This window comes from Macrotis lagotis, chromosome 1 (assembly GCF_037893015.1).
Source record: "Macrotis lagotis isolate mMagLag1 chromosome 1, bilby.v1.9.chrom.fasta, whole genome shotgun sequence".
NCBI lineage: Eukaryota > Metazoa > Chordata > Mammalia > Peramelemorphia > Peramelidae > Macrotis > Macrotis lagotis.
The window spans coordinates 204,658,577-204,680,687 of record NC_133658.1 but is presented as its reverse complement, the minus strand read 5'-3'; the positions used below and the strand labels follow the sequence as shown (position 1 = coordinate 204,680,687).

The window sequence follows — 22,111 nt, the reverse complement described above, 5'->3', positions numbered from 1 at the left end:
GTATTGATTAAATCAGACTTATTGATTATTAGAATTATAAGGGATTTTAGAGATCATCTATTTTTTCTTCATTCATTCATTCATTCATTTATCTATTTATTTTCGTCCCTATGCATGTGTGTATTTTTAGTTAGAAAATTCCTTCACCCTCCCTTCCCCGCCCCCTGGGATCATCTAATTTTGAAATTAACAACCCAAAACCTAAATTTTCATATCACTCTAAATATTTAAAATCTCTGTGACTCTTTCTGAAGTTCCTTCTGGGTTTTCATGTCTGAGGTTCTGCCATTAGTTAGATATGACTGGATAAATTATTAAACCTCTCTAAGGCTATGTTTCCTTATTTATAAAATGTGATAATTGAACTAAATGACCTTTAATATCCCTTCTAGTTTTAAAAATTTTAGGGTTCAAGAATCACTAATTTATTTGCTTCATTTTATATTACTATACACATAACTTACATAACAACAAGTTATAATTATAATAATTTTAAGTTTTACTGGGTACTTTTATATATATATATGTACATATATATATATATATATATATATATCAGCCTACTGGATTCTCATAACATTATTTTGAAAAAGAAAGTATAACTAATATTATCCTGATTTTATAGGTGAGGAGAGGTTAATTGCTCATGTGGCAAATCTTAGAATCCACACTAAGGCTCCAGAGCCCATTTTTTTCCTCAGTACAATAATGCATTATTGATTCCATCCAATTACCCTAAGTGTCAGTGCAAGACTCAATCCTTAATATGTAATACCATTCTTCTTTTTATAAAAAAATAACCATATTCAACTAAGGTTGTATTCTATAAGCCTATTTCCAAAGGGTTATCACCTATATTGAAGAAATGATTTGATCATTTCAAAAGATAGAATACCAGTTTATTTAAATTTCTGGATGAATACATTGTACCTATTAGAGATAACAGGAAATCCATTGCTCCTTCTGAAACAATTAACCTCCAGTTCATTATACTGAGGGCAGTGGTAGATATTAAGTCTATCTTAGGTACCTCAGGTCACTAACAAGAGGTAACATGTCTGGTCAGTCTTAGAAAACATGGTGTGGAAAGTTCATTATTTTGATCCCTTTTATTAAGAATGAAAAGGAAAACAAAAACATCCTTTCAAATTGTCACTTAGAGGGGTGAAGGTTGGAATTACTTAGCATAAAAGATGACCCATTAAGGAAAGGATAAATATGCTGAAAGAAAGTGCCCTCAAATATTGCTTTCAGTGACCTGAATGGCAGGTTTGGGGGTTCAAATAGGAAAAATGAGGAAGACAGGATGATGATAGATATTCAGGGAATAATTAAGAAATTGCTATATTCTGTATGTAATAGCCCTTCATTTATTGTTATGACTTCAATTTATTGTTCTCTCCCATGAAATTTCTTAAAAAATAAGGCAATTCAAATCATAGAACACTAGGTCTACAATTTAAGGGATCTTTGATGTCTCTCTTTTATGAATAAGAGAACTGAGTCACAGAGAATGTAAATGATGAAGTATCATATAATTTAGAGCTATAAGGAACCTTTATTCCTTCCATTTTTCAGATGGTAATTTATCCCAAGACCATAAGCTTCTTTTTTCACAAGTGGCAGAAATAGATATTAAATACTTCTTTTATCTCCCCCCCCCCAAAATGAACCCAGAGCTCTTAAAAGGGGTGATAGAACAAAGGCATCTTTAGGGTCACAAACTCAGTGGAATGAGGGACATACCTGATGCAGAGCCCCCACAATCTTCCGAGCCTCTTGGTAAATGGTTTCAGAGCTCCAGTGGGCATTTAATAGCTTCAGGTTTTTGGCTAGACGATTGTGTTCTCTAAGCCAAAGGGTATGCATGGCAGCCAGGGAGATCACCTCACTGGCTCTGTTGTCTCCAGCCAAAAAGCACTCAATTCTTTCAGAATCCTCTGTGTTTAGAGCTTGTGTACAGGGTGAAGGAACTTGAGTCACAAAAGGCAAATACTCTCTGCCTCCATCTGTATAGAGTGTATTGACTTGAAGCATCCCTTCCTCACTAGTCAAATTCCGCAACTTCTTTTCTATAGCAGGTGTACTGCTATAAACTGTGGAAGCATCAAGGAAAGATGTTAAGCTATTCATTTGTTCTCTTGGGGTTGATTTGGATAGATTTCCAAAGAGACTTCCTTGGTCCCCGGTGCCACAGGCTGGAGATGAACGGTAGAAAGGCAGGCATTCCATTCCCATTGATGATATTTCATTGTCAGGAAGCTGAATGAAAGAATGGTTATCCAATTGTGTTTAAAATTTCTTAGATGCATCTGATTTGAAGAAAGATAAAAGGACAGTGTAGAGTGGTGGGAAGAATATGGGACCTGGTGTCAAGGAACATTCATATCTTCACTCACTATTCTGTGAAACTGGGCAAACTTGGTTTCTTTGTAAAATCAGAGCTGGACTAGAGACTTGCTTACATTTCTTTCAGCTCTAGATCTTATGTTTCTATTTACTTTCTCTTTTAGGGGTCCCTCTCTATCACTTATCCCTTTTATTTGTTTCTATCCTCATCCATCTATTTATACTAGTATTCCCATCATGGTTAGTGTTATTCCCAACCTTACTTCATTCCAATCTTTGTCACATCCTCCACCAAGCTATTAAATGTTTTCCCCGATTTCTTTCCTCACTCTTCATGTTCTTTCCCTCCGTGTAGGCTGTCCCCTCTACCAATAAAATATTCCCTTTTCATAGTCTGTTGAAATTCTTATCTTCCTTCAAGATCCAATTCAGGTTAAAGCCTTTCCTGATTCCCTTCTCACTTCCCCAAAACAAGCTAAAAGTGAACTTTCCCTTCTAGAATATTTGTCTAAACCTCTCTTTTGCTCCCAAAACTATAAGAATTATTTCTTTCTGAAATGGACCTTAGAGGTGATAGAGTTCTTCTTCATTTTACAGTTCCTAAGTTGACACAGATAATTTGAGGCAGAATTTGAACCCAAATCTTTCTGACTCTAAGTAAGTTATTCTCTTTTATTTAAGTATATGTCTTATTTCCTTTTCTCCCAATACACCAAGTTTTTGAGGGTTTTCCATCCTTGCAGAGGCATCCTTTCATCCTGTCAGTTTTCATCCTTGTAGACACATCAATTGGCATAGTGACTTGTACAAATCACTTAATATCTATCTAAATATCAATGCCTCAATTACTTCCTGCCTCTAAGAGCTCTTCTAGTTCTAAATATGTATGGTGCTCCTTAATAAATATCATATTTATTGTATCATATATTATTTATTATACATATAAACATATTAATTGTATATAGTTTTATACACACACACACACACACACACACATATATATATATATATAATATTTTGTTGCTGTTCAATCATTTCAGTCATGTATGACTCTTTGTGGCCACATTTAGGGTTTCCTTGGCAAAGATACTAGAGTAATTTGCCATTTCCTTTCTCTATTTATTTATAAATAATCATAAAACATATGCAACATATTTTATATAATATTTATTATGTTTTATAAATATTTGTTGAGTTCCCTGACAATTATTTATTGAAATGATGTGTATTAATTTAAGATGTATTTATTCGAGAAACCACAGTGTGCTCCAGCAATGAGCACCTGGGGGTTGCTCCAAATGCAACTAAAATTATCTTTAAAAAGTCAATGCCAATTTTTCTTATTACTCATAATATAACAAAAAAATTTCCCTCTAGCCCTGATGTTCTCTGCTTCTAACACCAATGGGCACCATTTAATGTGGAGCTGTAGATCAGCAGTAGTTTTCTGAAATTCTGTTATTTCTGAGCTCCTGCAATGTATTACCATGTGCCCATGTAATGAGGCATGGTGAGTCACCTCAGTGATATGCCAAGGCTACGTGCTTCAGAGAGATTGCTGGCAAGAACATATGGGAGGAAAATGATTTTTGTATTCCAAAGGATCATTTTCCATTTCTGGGAAAGGATGATTTTACCCATTGATCTTGTGTTAAGGGGGTGAATACCAGCCTATAATGGCAAGACATTATAGACCACATACAACTCAGCAAAGTTAATTTTCAACATCTCCATTTCAATAGTAGAGAGCTGGAGGAACGCAGAGTTGCTTTTTTTTTTTCAACCAGTCATGGAACAAAGATAGAAATATAAGTGGTATAAATTCAGCAGAGATTTCCTGTTCTAATTGTTGACAGTACTGTGTTTTACTTCAGAGTAGGATCATAAATTTAGAGTTTGTAGGGACACCATGGAAACCAACCTCCTCATTTTATAGATAAGGAAACTGAGGTTCAGAAAATTGAGTCACTTTCCTAATCGCTGCAGCACAATATCAGAATCTTAATCCTTTGGAAATATTTTAATAATGAAAGATGTTAAGATTGTACCTTGAGACTTAAAAAAACCTTATCTACCAATACCCTAGTAGGTTGTTATTATTGCCATTTTATGAATGAATAAACTGAGGCCCAGAGAGGTTAAATGATTTGCTCATTTAAACAATAAAATTTGGACCCAGATCTCTTCTGACTTCAGGTCCAGTGCTCTGCTCCCTTACCTCACATTGCCTCATTAGCACCTTCCTAAGCACTTTAGAAGAAGCTTTAGCACTGATTGATTGTGCTATCACCTCCACTAATTATAAACAGAAAAGACTTTCATGGAAGACATGTATTTGAGAACATCTTAAAGAATGTATAGAATATCTGTCTTCAGAACCTGAAAAATCCCAAATCCTTATATACTATATGGAGGAACATAAAGGAGGACTGTTGCCTGAACTTGTGACTGAAGATGTTCAGAATTTTAAGTTTAAACCTCAGCTCATATTGATTTCTAAAAATTGCTGATCTCAATAATTAAGAAACAAACCAAACCAAACAAAAACTACTACATGTTTAAGGTGTCTTAAGGCATCTTAAATGTAAGTTAACTAGAAAAGAATTCTATTCACTGCACTTGGCAAGTTACATAAAGGAAAATGGCCAAAAATGACAAGTAATGCTGAGAATTCAGAAATAAGACCTCACCATTAATTAATTTTCTATGGTCTTCCCCCATTGAGGACTTTGAATCAGGAAGGACTAGGTTCAAATATTATTTCAGAAGTAGATAAGTAGATAAGTGGCACAATAATGTGTTGATCCTAGAGTTAAGAAGATCTGATTTCAAATCCAGCCTCAGATACCTACCACTGTGAAGTCACCTAGCTCTGCCTCAGTTTTCTTCACTGTGAAATGTGGATCTTAATAGCATCTCCCTTACTAGGTGATCATGAGAATTAAACATTTGTAAAGAATCATAGTGCCTTGAACTTAGGAAGGGTTTAAAAATGATTGTAATTTCTGTCTCCTTTCTTTATTCCTTATGTGTTCCTTGGAAGCATTGAAGCTTCGTTTTCCTCATTTATAAAATAAAGTTATAGCACTTACCTTACAACGATGGTGTGATGATCAAATGAGATAATAGACTTTAAATGCTTTGCACATCTTAAAGTGCTATTTAATATGAGTTATTATTATTATTATTATTATTATTATTATTATTATTATTATTATTATTATTATTATTGCAGACCCATTCTGGAATTTTACTCCCCTAGGACCTTTACTCCCTTTCTCCCAACAACTTATCTCTGGGCTGCAGGTATCAGCATCACAAAATACAGCTTTTTAAGACATGGGAGAGAGTCAGTCAAATATTTTGGTTCTAAAGCTTTGCCCAATTGATGGAAAAATCTCTTTTGGTCCACAGAAAAGTAAGGAATCTTGCATTGATGGACATTTTGGAAATTAATTATTTATGGTTGGTTGTTATTGTTTTGTTGTCCTTCACTGGGATTCAAAATTTTAAAGTGGAGGAAAAATCCTTAACTCTATTCTCACCTTAAAAAATTTTCACTAAAAACTCATAGACAAATTCTTTCCATATCATCAAATCAGAACTTATCAAATTCATTTTTTTCACTTGTGACTGCATTTTCAAAGTATATGGCCTGTTGAGTCATTGAACTCTCCTTTTGGAAGAGCCTAGGTAGGAAACCTCCTGAAATCCCATGGGGTGCCTATTACTATATCTCTTTCTTGAAGTCTATTGACATTTTTTCACACTCTTTCTCCTCCTACTTCAAATTAGCTTACAAAGTACTTTCCTATTTTTGAAATAAGCAGTTATAGGCATTCACATTCTCTTTTTAGGTTCAGTGAGATCACAGTTTTGTGCAGAACGACATGACTAATAAGAGAGAGAGCAACTCTCAAATCCTAAGTATTCTGATTCCAGGTATTCTGATTTCTTTGTTGCTACACTGCCAAATACTTTCCAGTTACTGGTAATGAACAGTGTAATTACCTAAAGAATTTATGGATTTGAAATAAATTCACAAAACATGCTGGGCAAAAGCAACATTGCCAGGCTACATTCTTTGGGAAGACTGAAGAATTTTTTGCTGGATAAAATAAGTACCAAACATGGGGCTTAGACAGATACTGATGATAAAGTAAAGGCAGGGGTATGGTTGAAATAAGTTCTGAATAATGACATAGTCTCTTTACCTTCCTTATGTTCCATTCTATCTTTAAAATGCCTACGTAACTACTGTTATTCTTTGTCCTTTTTCAGAGTGAACCAATGACATCACTTGGATTTAAGTGAGGCAGAGTTGTATAAAGTCATCAATCTCATTCCTTCTTTCAGAGTCATAAAAGTACAGTGACAAGACAAAAGTCAGGATGACTGGCAATAGCCAGGGACACCTTTGTGTCTTTGGGGTCTGATCAACCGCTAAGTGCTTCATGGCATCTGCTTTATCTGCTACATGACTGTTGGAACAAATTGTTCTCATCTACCCATCCCATTGGGGTAAGTCTTCACATGCTTAGGAAGGTAGACACCCCTCACCCCAACTCACTGATGGGTTTGTAGGTCCATTGATTTAGTCCAAATGCTATTAATCATGTACATGCATACGTGTATGCATACATATATACATATATATGTAAAGATGCTTATACATTTAATATCCCAAATATTATTGCTGTGAGGGCTCTTAAATGCAGACACTGGGATTAAAAGAAAAAATAATTTTCATCTTGGGGACCTAGTGTGAACATTGGTTGGTGGTAGCTAAATATCCTCTGTCTAAGTCTAAAAAGTTGTTAGCTTGTTCTTCTTAGGGAGAGGCTTTCTAGGCAGCAGATTAAAGAATGGCCCTGCTGTGACCTGAGAAAATTACAGCAAATCAACAAATATTTATGTAGTACCTACCTTTATCAGGTAAAGGATATGTTCTGGGGATATAAAGACAGAAATCTAACCCTCCCAGTCCTCAAGGATCTTACATTCTGGGAGTACCAAGTACACAGTTTATTCAAAATAATACACAATGTATTAACAACTTGAGGGATCAAAAAAGCAAGTCAATAGGAGGTGATACCTAAGTTGCATCTTAAAGAGTAAGGGAATAGGTTTAAAGGAAAACTCAGATCCCATAATAGGTATTTGTTCTTATTATGAATACCCATAAAAGGTATTCAACTAAAACTTTCATTTATCTATGCCAGATGATAACTTTATGAAGTACGAGCTCAAGTTACTTGAGTGATTTAGAAAAGAAGTGCTGGTATGTATAAAGAATGAAAAGTTGGGGTGGCTAGATGGTGCAGTGGATAGAGTAGTGGCCCTGGAGTCAGGAGTACCTGAGTTAAAATCCCATCTCAGACACTTAATAATTACCTAGCTGTGTGGCCACTTAACCCCACTGCCTTGTCAAAACCTAAAAAAAAAAAAAATGAAAATTTATGCCCTTAGGTTACCCTTAAGAGGTAGCAAGGTGAATCAGGAAGAAAACTTTGTGGAAGTCAGCTTCTAATATCAGAGATTGGAAGTGTGGGCAGAGCTAGCCACCACAAAGAAATAACCAGTATTTTGAGAGACTGTTTTGATTGATTAAATATAAGGAATGTGAGGACAAATATTGTTTTTGTCCTCTAATTTCACCTCTCTTGGAAATTTTCCAACTCAACCTCTATGAGAGTTTAAGGAGAATATCACTAATCATGAGGTTGGGGGTAGGGGGGGTGGGGGAATGTCAAGAAGGGAGTAGTGAACTGAAAGGAAAAAAAATAGTGTACCAAGGGGTATTATTCTATTGCTATCTTTCTTACTGTGCTGTCTCATTAAATGTTTTTGCTTTCAATGAATTGTATTCTTTGGCAACTTGTAAAGTTAACAGATCTAGAAATTTTATTTAGAAGTAAACTCTCACAAAGTTTCTTGAAACAAGAAGCCCTACATTAGAGAAGCAGGGCTCCAGGCTCTATACTTCAATATTGATGTATTTATTATTCTGTTCTTTAGCTAATACATATCAGATTAACCTTCTTTGATGATCTGCCATCAGTTAATGGTTGAAAGGAGGTCTTGCTCCATGAAGCGGCACATACTAGAATATGGAATTTTGTGGTTTATATAATGCTTTCTTAATAGTAACCCTATGAGGAACTAAGAATTTTATTATCCCTCATTTACAGATGAAAATGCTGAAACTCAGAGGTCAATGATTTTCCTGAGATATGAGAGGTACAAAGCTTGACTATAGGTCTCTTGATACTAAGTCCAGAAGATTTTACTCTCTAAATCTTACTACATTTTCAAATATATTTAGTAATTTTTCTTTTAACACATTTTTCTTCTTGTTTACCATGTGGCCAAAATATGAATCAGTGGGGAGGTAGTACCAGATACCCGGGCCAGTTAGCAGAAAGAATTTTTCAAATTTCTGGCTTATCTCATGAACCAAGAAGATTCTGTCTATTCATACAATATAAATGTGTTTTGAATTTCAGCATGTCAGACAGAAGGGTTTTTGATCACTAACTTTGCATCTTTTTTGATAAAGAACTTTCAGAAAAAAGCCCACCTGTATGGGGTAGCATGGATTTTGGCTTTCACATGTCCTCTGGCAGTCAATTCCTCCCCAGAAGGTGGTTCTGCTGGTGCTCTGGGGTGTGAATGCAATGTCATGATCAATATATTGTCCCCACACCATCAGGAGATCAGTATACTGGTCATCCTCTGTCACAGCCTCATTTGATGCATGGATGATTTTTCTTGTTACTTCACGAACCTGAGGGAAAAGTTAGTTTGTTAGCAATGCCATCAACTCTTAACTTTTCATAAAATACTCAGTTGTTAAGAAGGAGAAATATCTGAGAGAAAAAGGTTGTCATTTTTTGACAGGAATTCTCCTTGTGGTATATGTGATTGTAATGAAAAGGGGATTGGGGATTCTTTCCCTGGGGATATTTCTCCTTCTGCTTCTGCATTAGCAGTTTCTGTTTAAATGGAAGACAACCTAGAAAAGTGCTTCTTTTCTTTGGATATTACATAAAACTCACTGATAGTCTTTTAATACAAATGACAGTTAGGTGACTCAATGAGTCAGGCAACAGCCCTGAAGTCTGTAGGACCTAAGGTCAAATCCAGCCTTAGATCCTTCTATGAACTTGGGCAAGTAACTTAACCCTGATTGCCTTGCAACTAGGGCCTTCTGTAGTCATCCTGATTCATAATCTGGTCACTGGACTCAATGACTCTGGAGGAGAAAGTCAGACTGTTGATTTTAGCACAGCATCTCTTCACTCAAATACAATTCATGTGCTTGTCATGATATCACCTCCTCTGAAATCATGGTCTTCTTTGAGAATGAAGGACAAACAACCATCATCATCAAGTATAAGGATTATAATTCACATTCAATGATACTTGAGCTGTACTTTTACTATTTAGTATTATAATTCAAAATATGTCTGAATTTATTAAATTCAATTCCATAAGTATTTATTAAAGACCAACTATGTGCCAGGTCCTGGGTTATGCTTTGGGGATTCAAAGACAAAAAGGAAACCAGACATTGCACTAAAATATTTACATTCTACTGGATGTACAGAAACATTGACTTTAGAGCTGGAAAGAACCTCAAGAAATTGGTCTGACATCTTTATATCTATTTTTATGATTAATAATCTTTTACATTCAGGTATATGCACCAACAAGTAATTGATAGCTAAAAGCAAGTTTGTCAAAAGTCACTTATTACTTAATGTATTGTGAATTTCAATGTTAAGACTAAAACCAAATATTTGATGAAGATGAATGCATGACTGCAAGTTTAGCTATTGAATTCTTTTCTTCACTGGGTGAAAAAAATAACTCTCTAGTGATCTTCCCCAATACCAGTTATTTTCAGCTTTGAGTAGTCAAAAATCAGTTTAAGTTTAGTGATGTGGCAATAAACTGAGTATTATGTATTTAAAATCAATTTAACAAATATTACATATAGTGTAATGTAATTTAAATGATACTAGGTGCTGGGGATATAAAAACAAAAAAATGATCTTGTCCCCCCCCCCTTCAAAGAGCTTGCAAATTGAGACTTCCTTGGAGGGTAAGCAAAATTTTCATGACTTTTATATGAGATACTATATTCAGTTTGATTGCTTATTTGATCTGGTATTATGCTTTTAAAAAAATACCGTACCTATGATTTCATTCCTTTAGGGACATTTCAGATGAAGAAACCTCTTTTACCAATGCTGATGTTCATTTTCTCTGAAATTTATAGTATTAGAAAGTTGCCTAGAGCATTTAGAGGTAAGTGACTTTCCCTGGCTCACACAGAAGCTAGATGTGGAAGGTAGGATTTAAATAAAGGATTTGTTGATTATTAAAAAAAAATCCCATCTACTATGTCATATGCTGCATTCTCTCTCATTGTGTAATAATTCTGCACTTAATATATCCCTCATTTCATCTGTATAGATACATCTGCAACTATTGCAAACAAACAAACCCCCAAACCCTATCTTTGTTCATCTTTGTATCCTCTATGATTTCTGGCTCCTCTATTTTTTAGTATTCCCTTATGCTTAAGTTAGTATATATTTAGTTGCTATGCATATTTACATATGTATGCACATACACACACACACACATATATATATATATATATAAATATATGTGTATGGTACATATATTTATAAGTGTGTGCATAAGAGTGAATCCCACAGGGCAAAGAACCTGATAGATGAGAAATTAAAGTGATTGAAAATATGTTCTGTTACTTCATGGAATGATATTTAAGATAAGTGGTTTCAAAGTAATGGCTATTTATATTGATTTCGATGTCATATTTCTAATGAATTTTTCAAAAGAATCATATGGTATATGTTCAAAGAAATTCCTTGTAAATGGAAACCGATAAGCTATTCACATATATTGAAATAACTATTCAATTTCCCTAGGTATTCTGTAATTCAAAGAAAAATTCATAATTTTTTTTTGGTTTCTGTAAGGCAATGGGGTTAAGTGACTTGCCCAAGGCCATATAACAAGGTTATTTTTAAGTATCTGAGGCCTGATTTGCATTCAGATCCACCTGAATCCAGGGCTGGTGCTCTTTCTACTGTACCACTTAGTTGCCTGAAAAATTCATAATTTTTAAAATGTATTGTTGCTTGACCAAATTAACCTTGTCAACTATTTAAGACTTTTTTTACTCCAGCAAATAAACATATCTCTTTTTCATTGAAAATCCTTCTTCTTACCCTTGTCTCCAATTGAACAAATTTTTCATTTTAATCATGAAACATTACTGTTTTGAGATTTGGAAAAGATCATTTGGGAAGAGTTAAAAGACCTAGGAATAAATCATGGATCTTCATATGATTTTATATGTGGCTTTGGGCAGATCCTTTTAATCTTTCTAGGGATCATTTACTCTTTATAAAATGAGGATGAAATGAGGTGGGCCAGATATTAGATATTCTTCCCTATTCTGACAGTTTGTTCATCTAAGGTCCAATTGATTGTTTGAACATCTACACTTGTACAATGTCATTTACACTTAATATAATATCAGGGAAGTATGTTCTGCTTTTGAAAACCAATAGAATTCTGTAAATGTTATGGGAAAAAAAATATGCCAACTTGATTTCCATGACGTAATGATGTACTAACCAGTGGCAGTGGAAATTCATTGTAAAGGAAGTTAGGATTCCAGCCTCTTGGCTGACTAATTCCATCTTCATAGACTGGTGGGAGCCATCGAGCCAGGGCTGTGTTGGCAGCTCCCCATCTAGGATTGTCTCTGTGGAAAATAAAAACACTTGAAAGTTTTTGAAAAGTGAAAACAAAATCTAATTAAAGAAAGATAAAACAATGCTAAGGACAAAACTATTCCATTGATAGAGGAGTTCAGATCCATTGCTACAGATAGCAACTTTATGTGGCTATGACAACCGAGGAGGCAGATCCTAGCAACTCAAAGGCACTTAGTATCAATATATAAAAAATATACTCATTCTTTTCCCATCCCCATATTGTAAAAGACCTCATGATGTTGACTTCTTCACAAGGAAGTTCTCTTTCCTTAGAGGTCTTCATGCAGAAGCTGGATGACCACTAGTTGAGCATGTTATATTGAGGATTCTTTGATGTGTAAGTTGGATTAGGTGATAGCAGTAAAGTACTTTCAAATTCTTCATTCAATGCTACAGAGGGGATCCTTATTCAGTTAGACAATATGTTCCCTGAAATACCTTTCAGAGTATCTTGATTCTTTCTTTAACTGATATTTATTTTGACTAGTTTTATTTTATATAATAATAAATAAGTAGGGTTTCTGATATCTTGTAATTTCCATACCCTCCTGGGGATATTACAGTCTAGAATTATCTTAGAGAGGTATTGGATAGAGCTAAATTCATAAGTCCAAAAAGTTTTATTAAAAAGATTAAATAACCACTAAATAAAAGAAACAAAATTTGTTCTTATAGGAGAACACAAAGAATAAGATTCAGTTACTGCACTTTGAATTTATATATGAGTATATATATGGAGGAAGAAGTCAAGTTAATAAAAACTTAGTGGGCATCTACCATGTTTCTAGCCTCTCTGCTAAATGATAAATACAAAGAAAGATTAAAAAAGTCCCTGTTCTAAAGAATCATCTTAATAATAGGAGAGACAGCATACAAACAACAATAATATATGCAGGACAAAATAGAAATAATTTAAGAGGGAAGGCATTAAGTTTAAGGAAGACTAGGGGCAGCTAGGTGGCATAGTGGATAAAGCACCGACCCTGGAGTCAGGGGTATCTGCGTTCACATCCAGTCTCAAACACTTAATAATTACCTAGCTGTGTGGCCTTGGGCAAGCCACTTAACCCCATTTGCCTTGCAAAAACCTAAAAAACAAGTTGAATCAAAGGAATTCAATAGAGCTTACAGTCAAAATGGAAGGAGAGACTTCTGGACATGAGGGATAATCAAGGAAAATATCAGAGATGAGAGCTGAAGTGTTTTCTAGATGGAAGCATGAAGTGGCTAGCATCCCTAGAAAATACAATATATGGTAGGGAGTAAGGTATAAGACACTGGAAACATGTGAGAGAATCATGATTTGAAGGGACTTAAAATCCTCTTAACAGAAGGGTTTAATATTTGATCTTGGAGGAATAAGAAGCAGCCAGTATTGATTGAATGGAGAGGAGAAATGATATTTTCAGCTATGTAAAAGACATATTGGAATGAGGAGAGATATGAAGCAGATAGACCAATCGGTAGGTTATTGCAATAATTTAAGTCTGGTTTGATGAGGACCTGTGCAAGAGAGATGATAGTGTTAGAAGAAAGAAAGGGGCATATTTGAGAGATGTTGCAAAGGTAGAAATGATAGGCTTTGGCACTTGGTTGGATATGGGGAAGGGTGAATGAGTGATGAGTCATAGGTTACTTATTAGCTGTGGTACTCTGGGTAAGTCACTTAAAAACAACAAAAAGATCATTGTAGTTTTGTTTTTCTTACATTGTCTTATTATTATTTTTTTAGTTCCTAATTCTCTCCTTCAATCCTTTCACTCTCCAATCCATTGAGAAGACAAGTAAAACAAAATATATTACAAATACGTTGTCATATAAAACAAATTCTTGAATTAAGAGAGACAGAGAGAGACTATGACAGAGGCAGTGTTTTTGTGTGTGTGTGTGTGTGTGTGTGTGTGTGTGTGTGTGTGTGTGTGTGCGTGTGTGTGTGAGAGAGAGAGAGAGAGACAGATAGACAGAGAGAAATAGACAGAGAGACAGAGAGGAAAAAGAAGGAAGGAATAAGGAAAATTATTGAGAAAGAAACAAAAAGAAAAAGAAAGAAAGAAAGAAAAGAAAGAAAGAAAGAAGAAAGAAAGAAAGAAAAGAAAGAAGAAAGAAAGAAAGAAAAGAAAGAAGAAAGAAAGAAAGAAAGAAAGAAAGAAAGAAAGAAAGAAAGAAAGAAAAAGAGAAAATATACTTCAATTTGAACACTGAGTCTATCTCTTCTCTATTTGGGAGTGTAAAGAGTATATTTCACCATGAATTCTTTGGAATTATGGTTGATCATTGTGTTGATCAGAGTTATTTTTTCAAAGTTTATCTTTTAAATATTATTGTATATTTTCCTCATTCTGCTCAGTTCACTTTACATGAACTCATACAATTCTTCCCAAATTTTTTTGATACCCTTACATAAATAATTTCTTATAACACAATAGAATTCCATCATATTCATATACCATAACTTCTTCAGAAATTTCATGTTTCAATAAGTATCCTCTTTGTTCCCAAAAACAATGTCAAAAAGAACTGCTGCAAATATTTTCGTATACATGGGTACTTTTTTCTCTTTATTTGATCTACTTGTAGGCATAGACCTATAAAGAGTTTTGCTGGGGCAAAGGGTATGCAGTTTAATAGCTATTTGGGCACAGTTCCAAAATCTTTTCTAGAATGGTTGGAGCAATTTGCAGCTCCACTAACAGTGCATTAAAGTAACTGTTTTCCTTTAGCCCCTCCAGCTTTTGTAATCTTCTTGTTTGCCAACTTGGCCGTATTGATGGGTATTAGGTGTTACCTCAGAGTTGTTTTAAACTTACACTTCTCTATATATTACTGATTTAGAGCATTTTCTCATATGGTTATTGATACCTTGAAATTCTTTCTCTGAAAACTGCTATTCATACTATCTGACTATTTTTCAGTTAAGAAAGATTATTGGTAACTCTAGAGAGTTACCGTTTGAAGGAAGTGCTAACAAGATGGTTAAAAAAAAGAAAGTGGAACATCAATTATATATGATCTTCTCTAGGAATTCAGCATATCAACACAATCATAAATTGCTAGTGGAGTTACTAATGATTTTTTTGAGGATGGGGAGATACATATACTTGTAGGAAGCAGGCAAGCATCCATTAGATGAAGGGAGATTGAAGATCATTGAGAAAATGGGATTACAGATTGTTAATTTGTTGGAGAAGATGAGTTGGAATAAAATTACTTTAGCATGAAGAGGAGTGTGCCTTGACAAGGAGACAGGTGAAAGAGGAAATATTGGCAGAATGCATTTAAGTGATCTGAAATGAAAAAGAAGAGAGAAAAGTAAGCTTTCAATGAATGACCTTTTTTTGTGAAATAGAAAGCAAAGTTTTCAGCTAAGAGTGTATGAGACAGCAGTCATGAGAAATTTGAAGAGATGAAAAGTTTTGGAAAAGTTTCTGGGGTGAGTAGGGTAGTGATTCATTTAGGGAAATATGAAAAGACTGTTTTGCTTTTGTGACAATTCTGCCAAGACCATGTAAACATTTATTTTATTAGTATATTCAGTATTTCTGGATAAGATAATTTCTAGGACAATTATAAAGTTATAAGAATGATAAAAATTCCGTGGAAAGAAAGATGACTTCTGGTTTTGGGGAAGGATATATGGGACAGAGATAGGCTTTATGGAGTATATAAAATTTAAATGTGATATTTAAAAGGTTTATGAAGCATAAACATATATATGTATATAGATATTTACATCTATACATATTTATGTATATGTGTACATATACACATATAAATACATATTTATATGTTATATATAGGTATATACTATATACCTATCTATATGTATCTATATGATGTATATGTATATGTATATGTATATCTATCATCTATATTCTCATTTGGTCTCATAACAACTTTGAGAAGTAGCTGCTATTATTGTCACTTGATTGATTAAGAAATTGAGGAAGGCTGAGTTTCAGTGACTTGACCAGCAATACATTGCTTATAAGAATTGGACTTGGATTTTCCTGATCAGTATTCTATCCATTAAGCAATTAATCTGCTTCTATGAAGGTATGACTCAAAGAAAGAAAGGAGCATGGCATTCATTAGAGGTAGTGGTAACTACTTGAACAAAGGTATGGAGGAGATAGGAAGACTCAGGGCATGAGCCGCTGTTTGGTTGGAACATAATGTGTTTGAAAGAGAGATGAGTTTTAAAAGATTGGCAGGATCGAAATCAAGAAAGTCCTGAATGCCAGACAAAGGCATTTGAATGTTACTTTGAAGGAATGAGGAATGAGGAATGACTAAAGATTTATGAGCAAGGGGGTAATTTCAGTGTTGTGTTTTTGGAAGACTGAAACATAAAACATAAATACCACTCATTTGTACTATTTAGGATAGCAGTGTTTGAATTATTGTAATGTTTAATTATGAATATATTAAGACTAATGTAATTTAAAAACTAGGGTACATTAATAATTAATATTTCTTATTTTGAATAGTTACATAATTATGTTATAATAATTAATTGTAATTATTAATACTATTTATTGATAATAATGAATAATTAATACTCAAACATCTTTAACTTTAAGCCTTTTTAAATCAACAGAATAAACATTTTAAATTATTTTTTATCCACAAGCATCAAATTTGCAATTATTTATAAAATGGATAACTAACTAATTAATGCACAATTAAAAAGACATGTATATATGTTTATTAACCCCTTTGCTGAGCATTCAAGGAGATGCAGAGTATCAGTGTGGTCTAGTACTGGTCCTCAGGAAGCTTCTAGCTCTGGAGAGGTATAACTACAAACTGATACACATAATAGCATAACATAACAATGTAATAACATAAATGGATGAAAACAGAGAACTAGGTTGAAGTTAAAAAAGAAGGAAATTTAGGCTTGATGTCAGGTAAAACTTACTGATGAATTGAAATGTTGAAAGTTAAAATGGGTCACTTCAAGAAAAAATGGAACCTTATAGTTCCTTAGACAATGAGCTCTTTCAGCATAGAAAATGTTTTTATTTTCCTTTTCTTCACAGCACCAGTTTCTTAGTTTCTGCTTGGAACACAGGAGGCACTTAATGATTGTTCATTGGCAGACTGATCCTGTTCACTAGAAGACCAAGCAGAGTCTCAATTTTCACTTGTCCTAAATAATGTATGTGTTAGGAATTGACACCCTCTGTCCCAGCCATTTTGGTTGTAATAGATATGCTTTGAGATCTTTCCAAAACCTTAATATTCCCATGATTCCATTTAAATAATGTGCTAGAGGAGATTCAAAAGGCAAGGTTATTATTAACTAGCAGAGATTAGGGAAATTTTCATGGAAGGGGGAATAACACCTAAATAGGGCAATTACAAGAAAGGTTCATTTGAAGACTTTCTATTCCTAAATCCTGTTGATGATCTTACCTAATACTTTATTCCAAAGGGGAAAAAATCTTAGTTCATCTCATATTCTCAAGTCTATTGTACTTGAGTAGCTCAGTTTGGAAAGTGATGCTGCTTTAGGTCCATGATGGCATGTGTCTGGGGGGACTCAAAGCTGGGAATAATTACATTATGCTACTTCATTGATCATCAACGCACCACAGTGGCTCAATTTGCAAGACTAGATGGGACAGTAATGTAGTTAATTAACAGCACTAGGTCCATGCTTGAAGGTTGGAGCCATCTTAATAAAGCATTCAAAGCTGTTGCAGTTGATTTGTCTTTATTGGAATTGCATAAAGTGCTGCTCATGGGAAAGGCACTATTTTACTCAATTAAAAATAATGAAAAGTTAATTTAAGTGCTTAGCCAATTTTTTCCCCTCCTGATTGGCTTTTATATTTTAGTAATTCACTAAGAGCCTGCAAACTCTAAAAGAAGTGTGGAGGAAATAACACAGGCTGCTGAGTTATAATTAATAAGTTAGCAAATGCAAATTTATATATATATATATATATAATATATGTATATTATATATATATATATATATATATAGCTTTAAGGTTTGCAAAATTCTTTCCTAATAGTATTTAATTTTATTCTTACAACAGTCCTAAGAAGCATCTGTTATTATTATTATTATCCCATTTATAAAATGGGAACCTGACAGACAGAAATTAAATGTCTTGCCCAGGTTCACACTAGTAAGCTGGTAAATATATGAGTTTGATTTGAACTCAGGTCTTCCTACTATAGTAGATAGTGAAGTGGTCTTAGAGACAGTGAAACCTGAGGCTCAAGCCCCATTTCTGATATTTATTGGCTTGGATATATGGCTGTGGGCATGTCTTCTACATTATGAATTTCTTCAATCAGTAAATGTATATTAAATACCTACTATGTGTCAGTCCCTGAGCTAAGCACTAAGATTTAAAAAAATAGGCAAAAGATAGTCCCCCTCAAGGAAATGACAGTCTAATGGAGGATACAATAGGCAAATGAATATTTACAAGGTAAAATTCATCCACACCTACATATATATGCATGTATGTCTATATATATATATATATATATATATATATGACATAGAAAAAATCAAGAGATAAGTTATCAGAATTCTCAGAATTAAGAAAGATTGAGAAAGATTTCTTGAAAAATATAGGATTGGGGTGGCTAGGTGGCATAGTGGATAAAGCACTGGCCTTGGAGGCAGGAGTACCTGGGTTCAAATCCCGTCTCAGACACTTAATAATTACCTAGCTGTGTGGCCTTGGGCAAGCCACTTAACACCATTTGCCTTGCCAAAACCCTAAAAAAATATAGGATCTCATTACGTTCTAAATTCCTTCTTAGTTCTACAATCTGGGATCACTCAATCAACAAATGTTTTATAGGTCCCTCATAAGTCTACTACACTCAGTGACTCAGAGAGACTACATCTCTGCTTTCAAAGAGCTAACATTCTATTGTGAGATACCATATTTTGAGGTTTAATACCAACTGAGTAAATCCAAAATAAGTAAATATAAGCGAGTTTAATGCAAGGTAATTAGAGAAGGAGGCAGTGACAATTAAGGAGTTTGAAACTTGAAGGAAGTTAGGAAAGTCAATAAGCAGAGATGAGAAATGGGAACATTCCAGAGACTAAGGAACATCCTGGAGCTGAGAAGATAGAGTGACTTGTTTGGGCAGACAGGAAGAAAATCAATGTCACTATATAGAGAAATCTGTGCCATGTAAATAAGATCTTAGACAACTAGAAAAGTAGGAGGGGGCTAGATTAGCACAGTGCCTGGAACATGCTAAATTTTAAATAAATGTTGACTCAACTTTTCAACTTCCCAACTAACTACCTGAGATGGTAATGTGAAGAACAGTTGCTGATCTGCCATTGTAGAAGAAATTTCCTCAGGGAATTTCCTTAAATCACTGAAATCACAGGTCTAGAAAAACAACTTAATGGGCACAATGAGGTCATGTGTCAATTTGTGGCTGGGTCCCCTTTATCCTAATCTAGGACATACTATGACACAAGGGATTTATTCAGGAATTTGTCAGCACTTTCAGAACTATAGACTTACTTGACTAGTTTCAGAGTGTTGGTGCTTATAAAGTTTTAGCCTCCGGTGACAAAGGGAGCTAAAGCCTATTAGTAATGCTCTGATGTTGGGTAAGCAGACTCCTTGATACATCTCAGTGCTCACATCATAAATAGGTTAAATGAAGATGGATATAGGAGTTGGTAAATTAGCAGTCCTGGCTGTATCCTTTGTCACACAAGATATTTTGCATCTCATTTTTGCCTACTCCCCTCCCCTTTCTCTTGCAATGGACACCAACCAAGTGAGATTAACTTTCATTCTCCACTCCTCAATTCATTCTGCATTTAATAGCTTCCATTATGAAAGGACCAGACAAATTAAACCTAATTATTGAATATATTATGTTATTTTAATTTGTGAAGTTGATTTTCTTTCAAATCCAGTTAGTTCTTTTATTTTTCTCACTCCTTTTTTGAAATATAAACTGGCAATTTAACATGCATATGCCCCAAGTCAAAAAGTATTTGAACAATTTGTATCACAGAAATGTGGCATAGAGAGGAAAGGAGAATCAAGAAACATTTATGAAGTTTTCATATATGCCAGAAATAGCCAAATAGAAAAGTTAAGAGAGTGATGGATCTGGAATCAGGATGACCTGAGTTCAAATATGACCTCAGATACTTACTAATCATGTGATTATGGGCAAGTCCCTTAGAAGTCCTCTGTTAGGTTTTTTTTCTCTCAACTATTATTATTTAGTCATTTTTAAGTCACATCCAACCCTTTGTGAACCTGGTTTTTTGTTGTTGGGTTTTTTTGGTAAAAAAACTGGAGTGCTTTGCCATTTCCTTCTTCAGATAATTTTACTGATGACAAAACTGGAGCAAACAGGGTTAAATTATTTGTCCCGGGTCACATAGTAAAGTGTCTGAGGCCAGATTTGAATTCAGGCTGATGAATTTACCTGACTTCAGACTAAGTTCTCTCTCTCCTGTGCCTAGTTGATCCTTCCTTAAGTGCAAAATGGGAATTATAACAGCTTTTATATTACAGGGTTGTGGAGAAGATCAAATGAAATAATATTTGTGAAGCTCCCTGGCACAAAGATGGGTCAGTAGTAGGTAATAAGTAAATGCTTATTCCCTTCCTTGTCAATATGTGGTCTGTTGCCTAAGGGCTTGTGATATAAATTGAAAAAATAAGAATAAAAAATCTAAACATCCCTTACCCTTAATGACCTTACATTCAAGAAGGTAGATACACTGGGGAAATGGAAGGTAACTCTGGAGGAGAAGGTAGTAATAAAATAGTTGGGACTGGAAATTATACTGGCTTTGAAATCCTGACTCTCACTATCTGTTATGACCTTACACAAGTATTTTAGATGACTTTTAGGTCAATTCATCTTCTAATTCTAACATGTCAGTGATTTTAGGTCCATTTCTGCTCTGATCATCTATATCCCTAAATTCCTTCTCAGCTATAAATTCTGACATCACACAAATGACAAACTTTTTTATGAGCCTGCCATGTCCCCATTATTAAACTAGGTGATACCATGTAAAGATATTATTCATTACTCTTGAAGAACTTAAATTCTATTGGAGGATACTACATATACATATTTATATATGTATATAATTTATATATATAGATAGATGGAATCAATATAAAATAAATATAATCTGGTTAAATATAATAAAATGAGAAAAGATTGAATGTCGATGACAGAGCTTGAGGTTCATCTTGAAGAAAGAAATTTCACAAGGTTCCCTGTCCTGAGAGGGACTCCAGAGGTCATCTGGTCAAACTGTTTTAATTTTATAAATAAGGAAGTTCTGACCAAGAGCGATGAAGCGATTTACCAAGTGCCACAGATATTACAGCAGTACTAAAATTAGAACCTTGGTACTTTCCCCACATGCATCAGTCTTCTGTACCACATTCCCTAGTTAGAAAGCAATGCTACCTAGTACAAAACCACCAAGGTCTTACTAAGGAGAGCAAGGTACTGGAAAGGAACATCCACTATTTGAGCAGAAATTCCCCAATGTTCCTTTTCTTGACAGCTGAGAAGGGAAATCTTTAATCTTTGACATTAGAAGAGAATGTGATTCACAAATCCATCCTCTAATATTATTGGATTGAGGGAAGAGAAGCCGGAAGATTGAGGCAATAGTATTGGCAGTCATTGGTAGAGAAAGTCCAGGAGTAGAGTAGACTAGTATTTAGGAATATCAGTTCAGATATTTTGCTTTTGGAAGTCCTCTTTTGGCTACAGATCTTGGTCATAGATTTTCATTTTTCTCTACTTTTTTCCCTTCCTTTTTCAGGAAAGCAAGTCTATACCTCTGACACTAAAGCTTTCCTCCAACCTAACCCAGAGGTTTATCCTGCTTTTTAAAAGTGGTATTCTTTTCTTTGCTTAAATGTTTACTTGCTCTCTTAAGTCACACTGTT

General features: G+C 34.3%; 1 protein-coding gene across 1 annotated transcript in view; it reads right to left on the bottom strand.

Moving 5' to 3' along the window:
• Positions 1-22,111, bottom strand: part of TPO (thyroid peroxidase) — a 285,568-nt gene that overhangs the window by 76,751 nt on the left and 186,706 nt on the right. The window contains exons 5-7 of the mRNA XM_074233541.1: positions 12,028-12,157; positions 8,930-9,136; positions 1,747-2,262 (exon numbers count right to left, since the gene is read on the bottom strand). Coding sequence (XP_074089642.1) covers positions 1,747-2,262; positions 8,930-9,136; positions 12,028-12,157 — 853 coding nt within the window. The remainder of the gene's footprint in view (positions 1-1,746; positions 2,263-8,929; positions 9,137-12,027; positions 12,158-22,111) is intronic.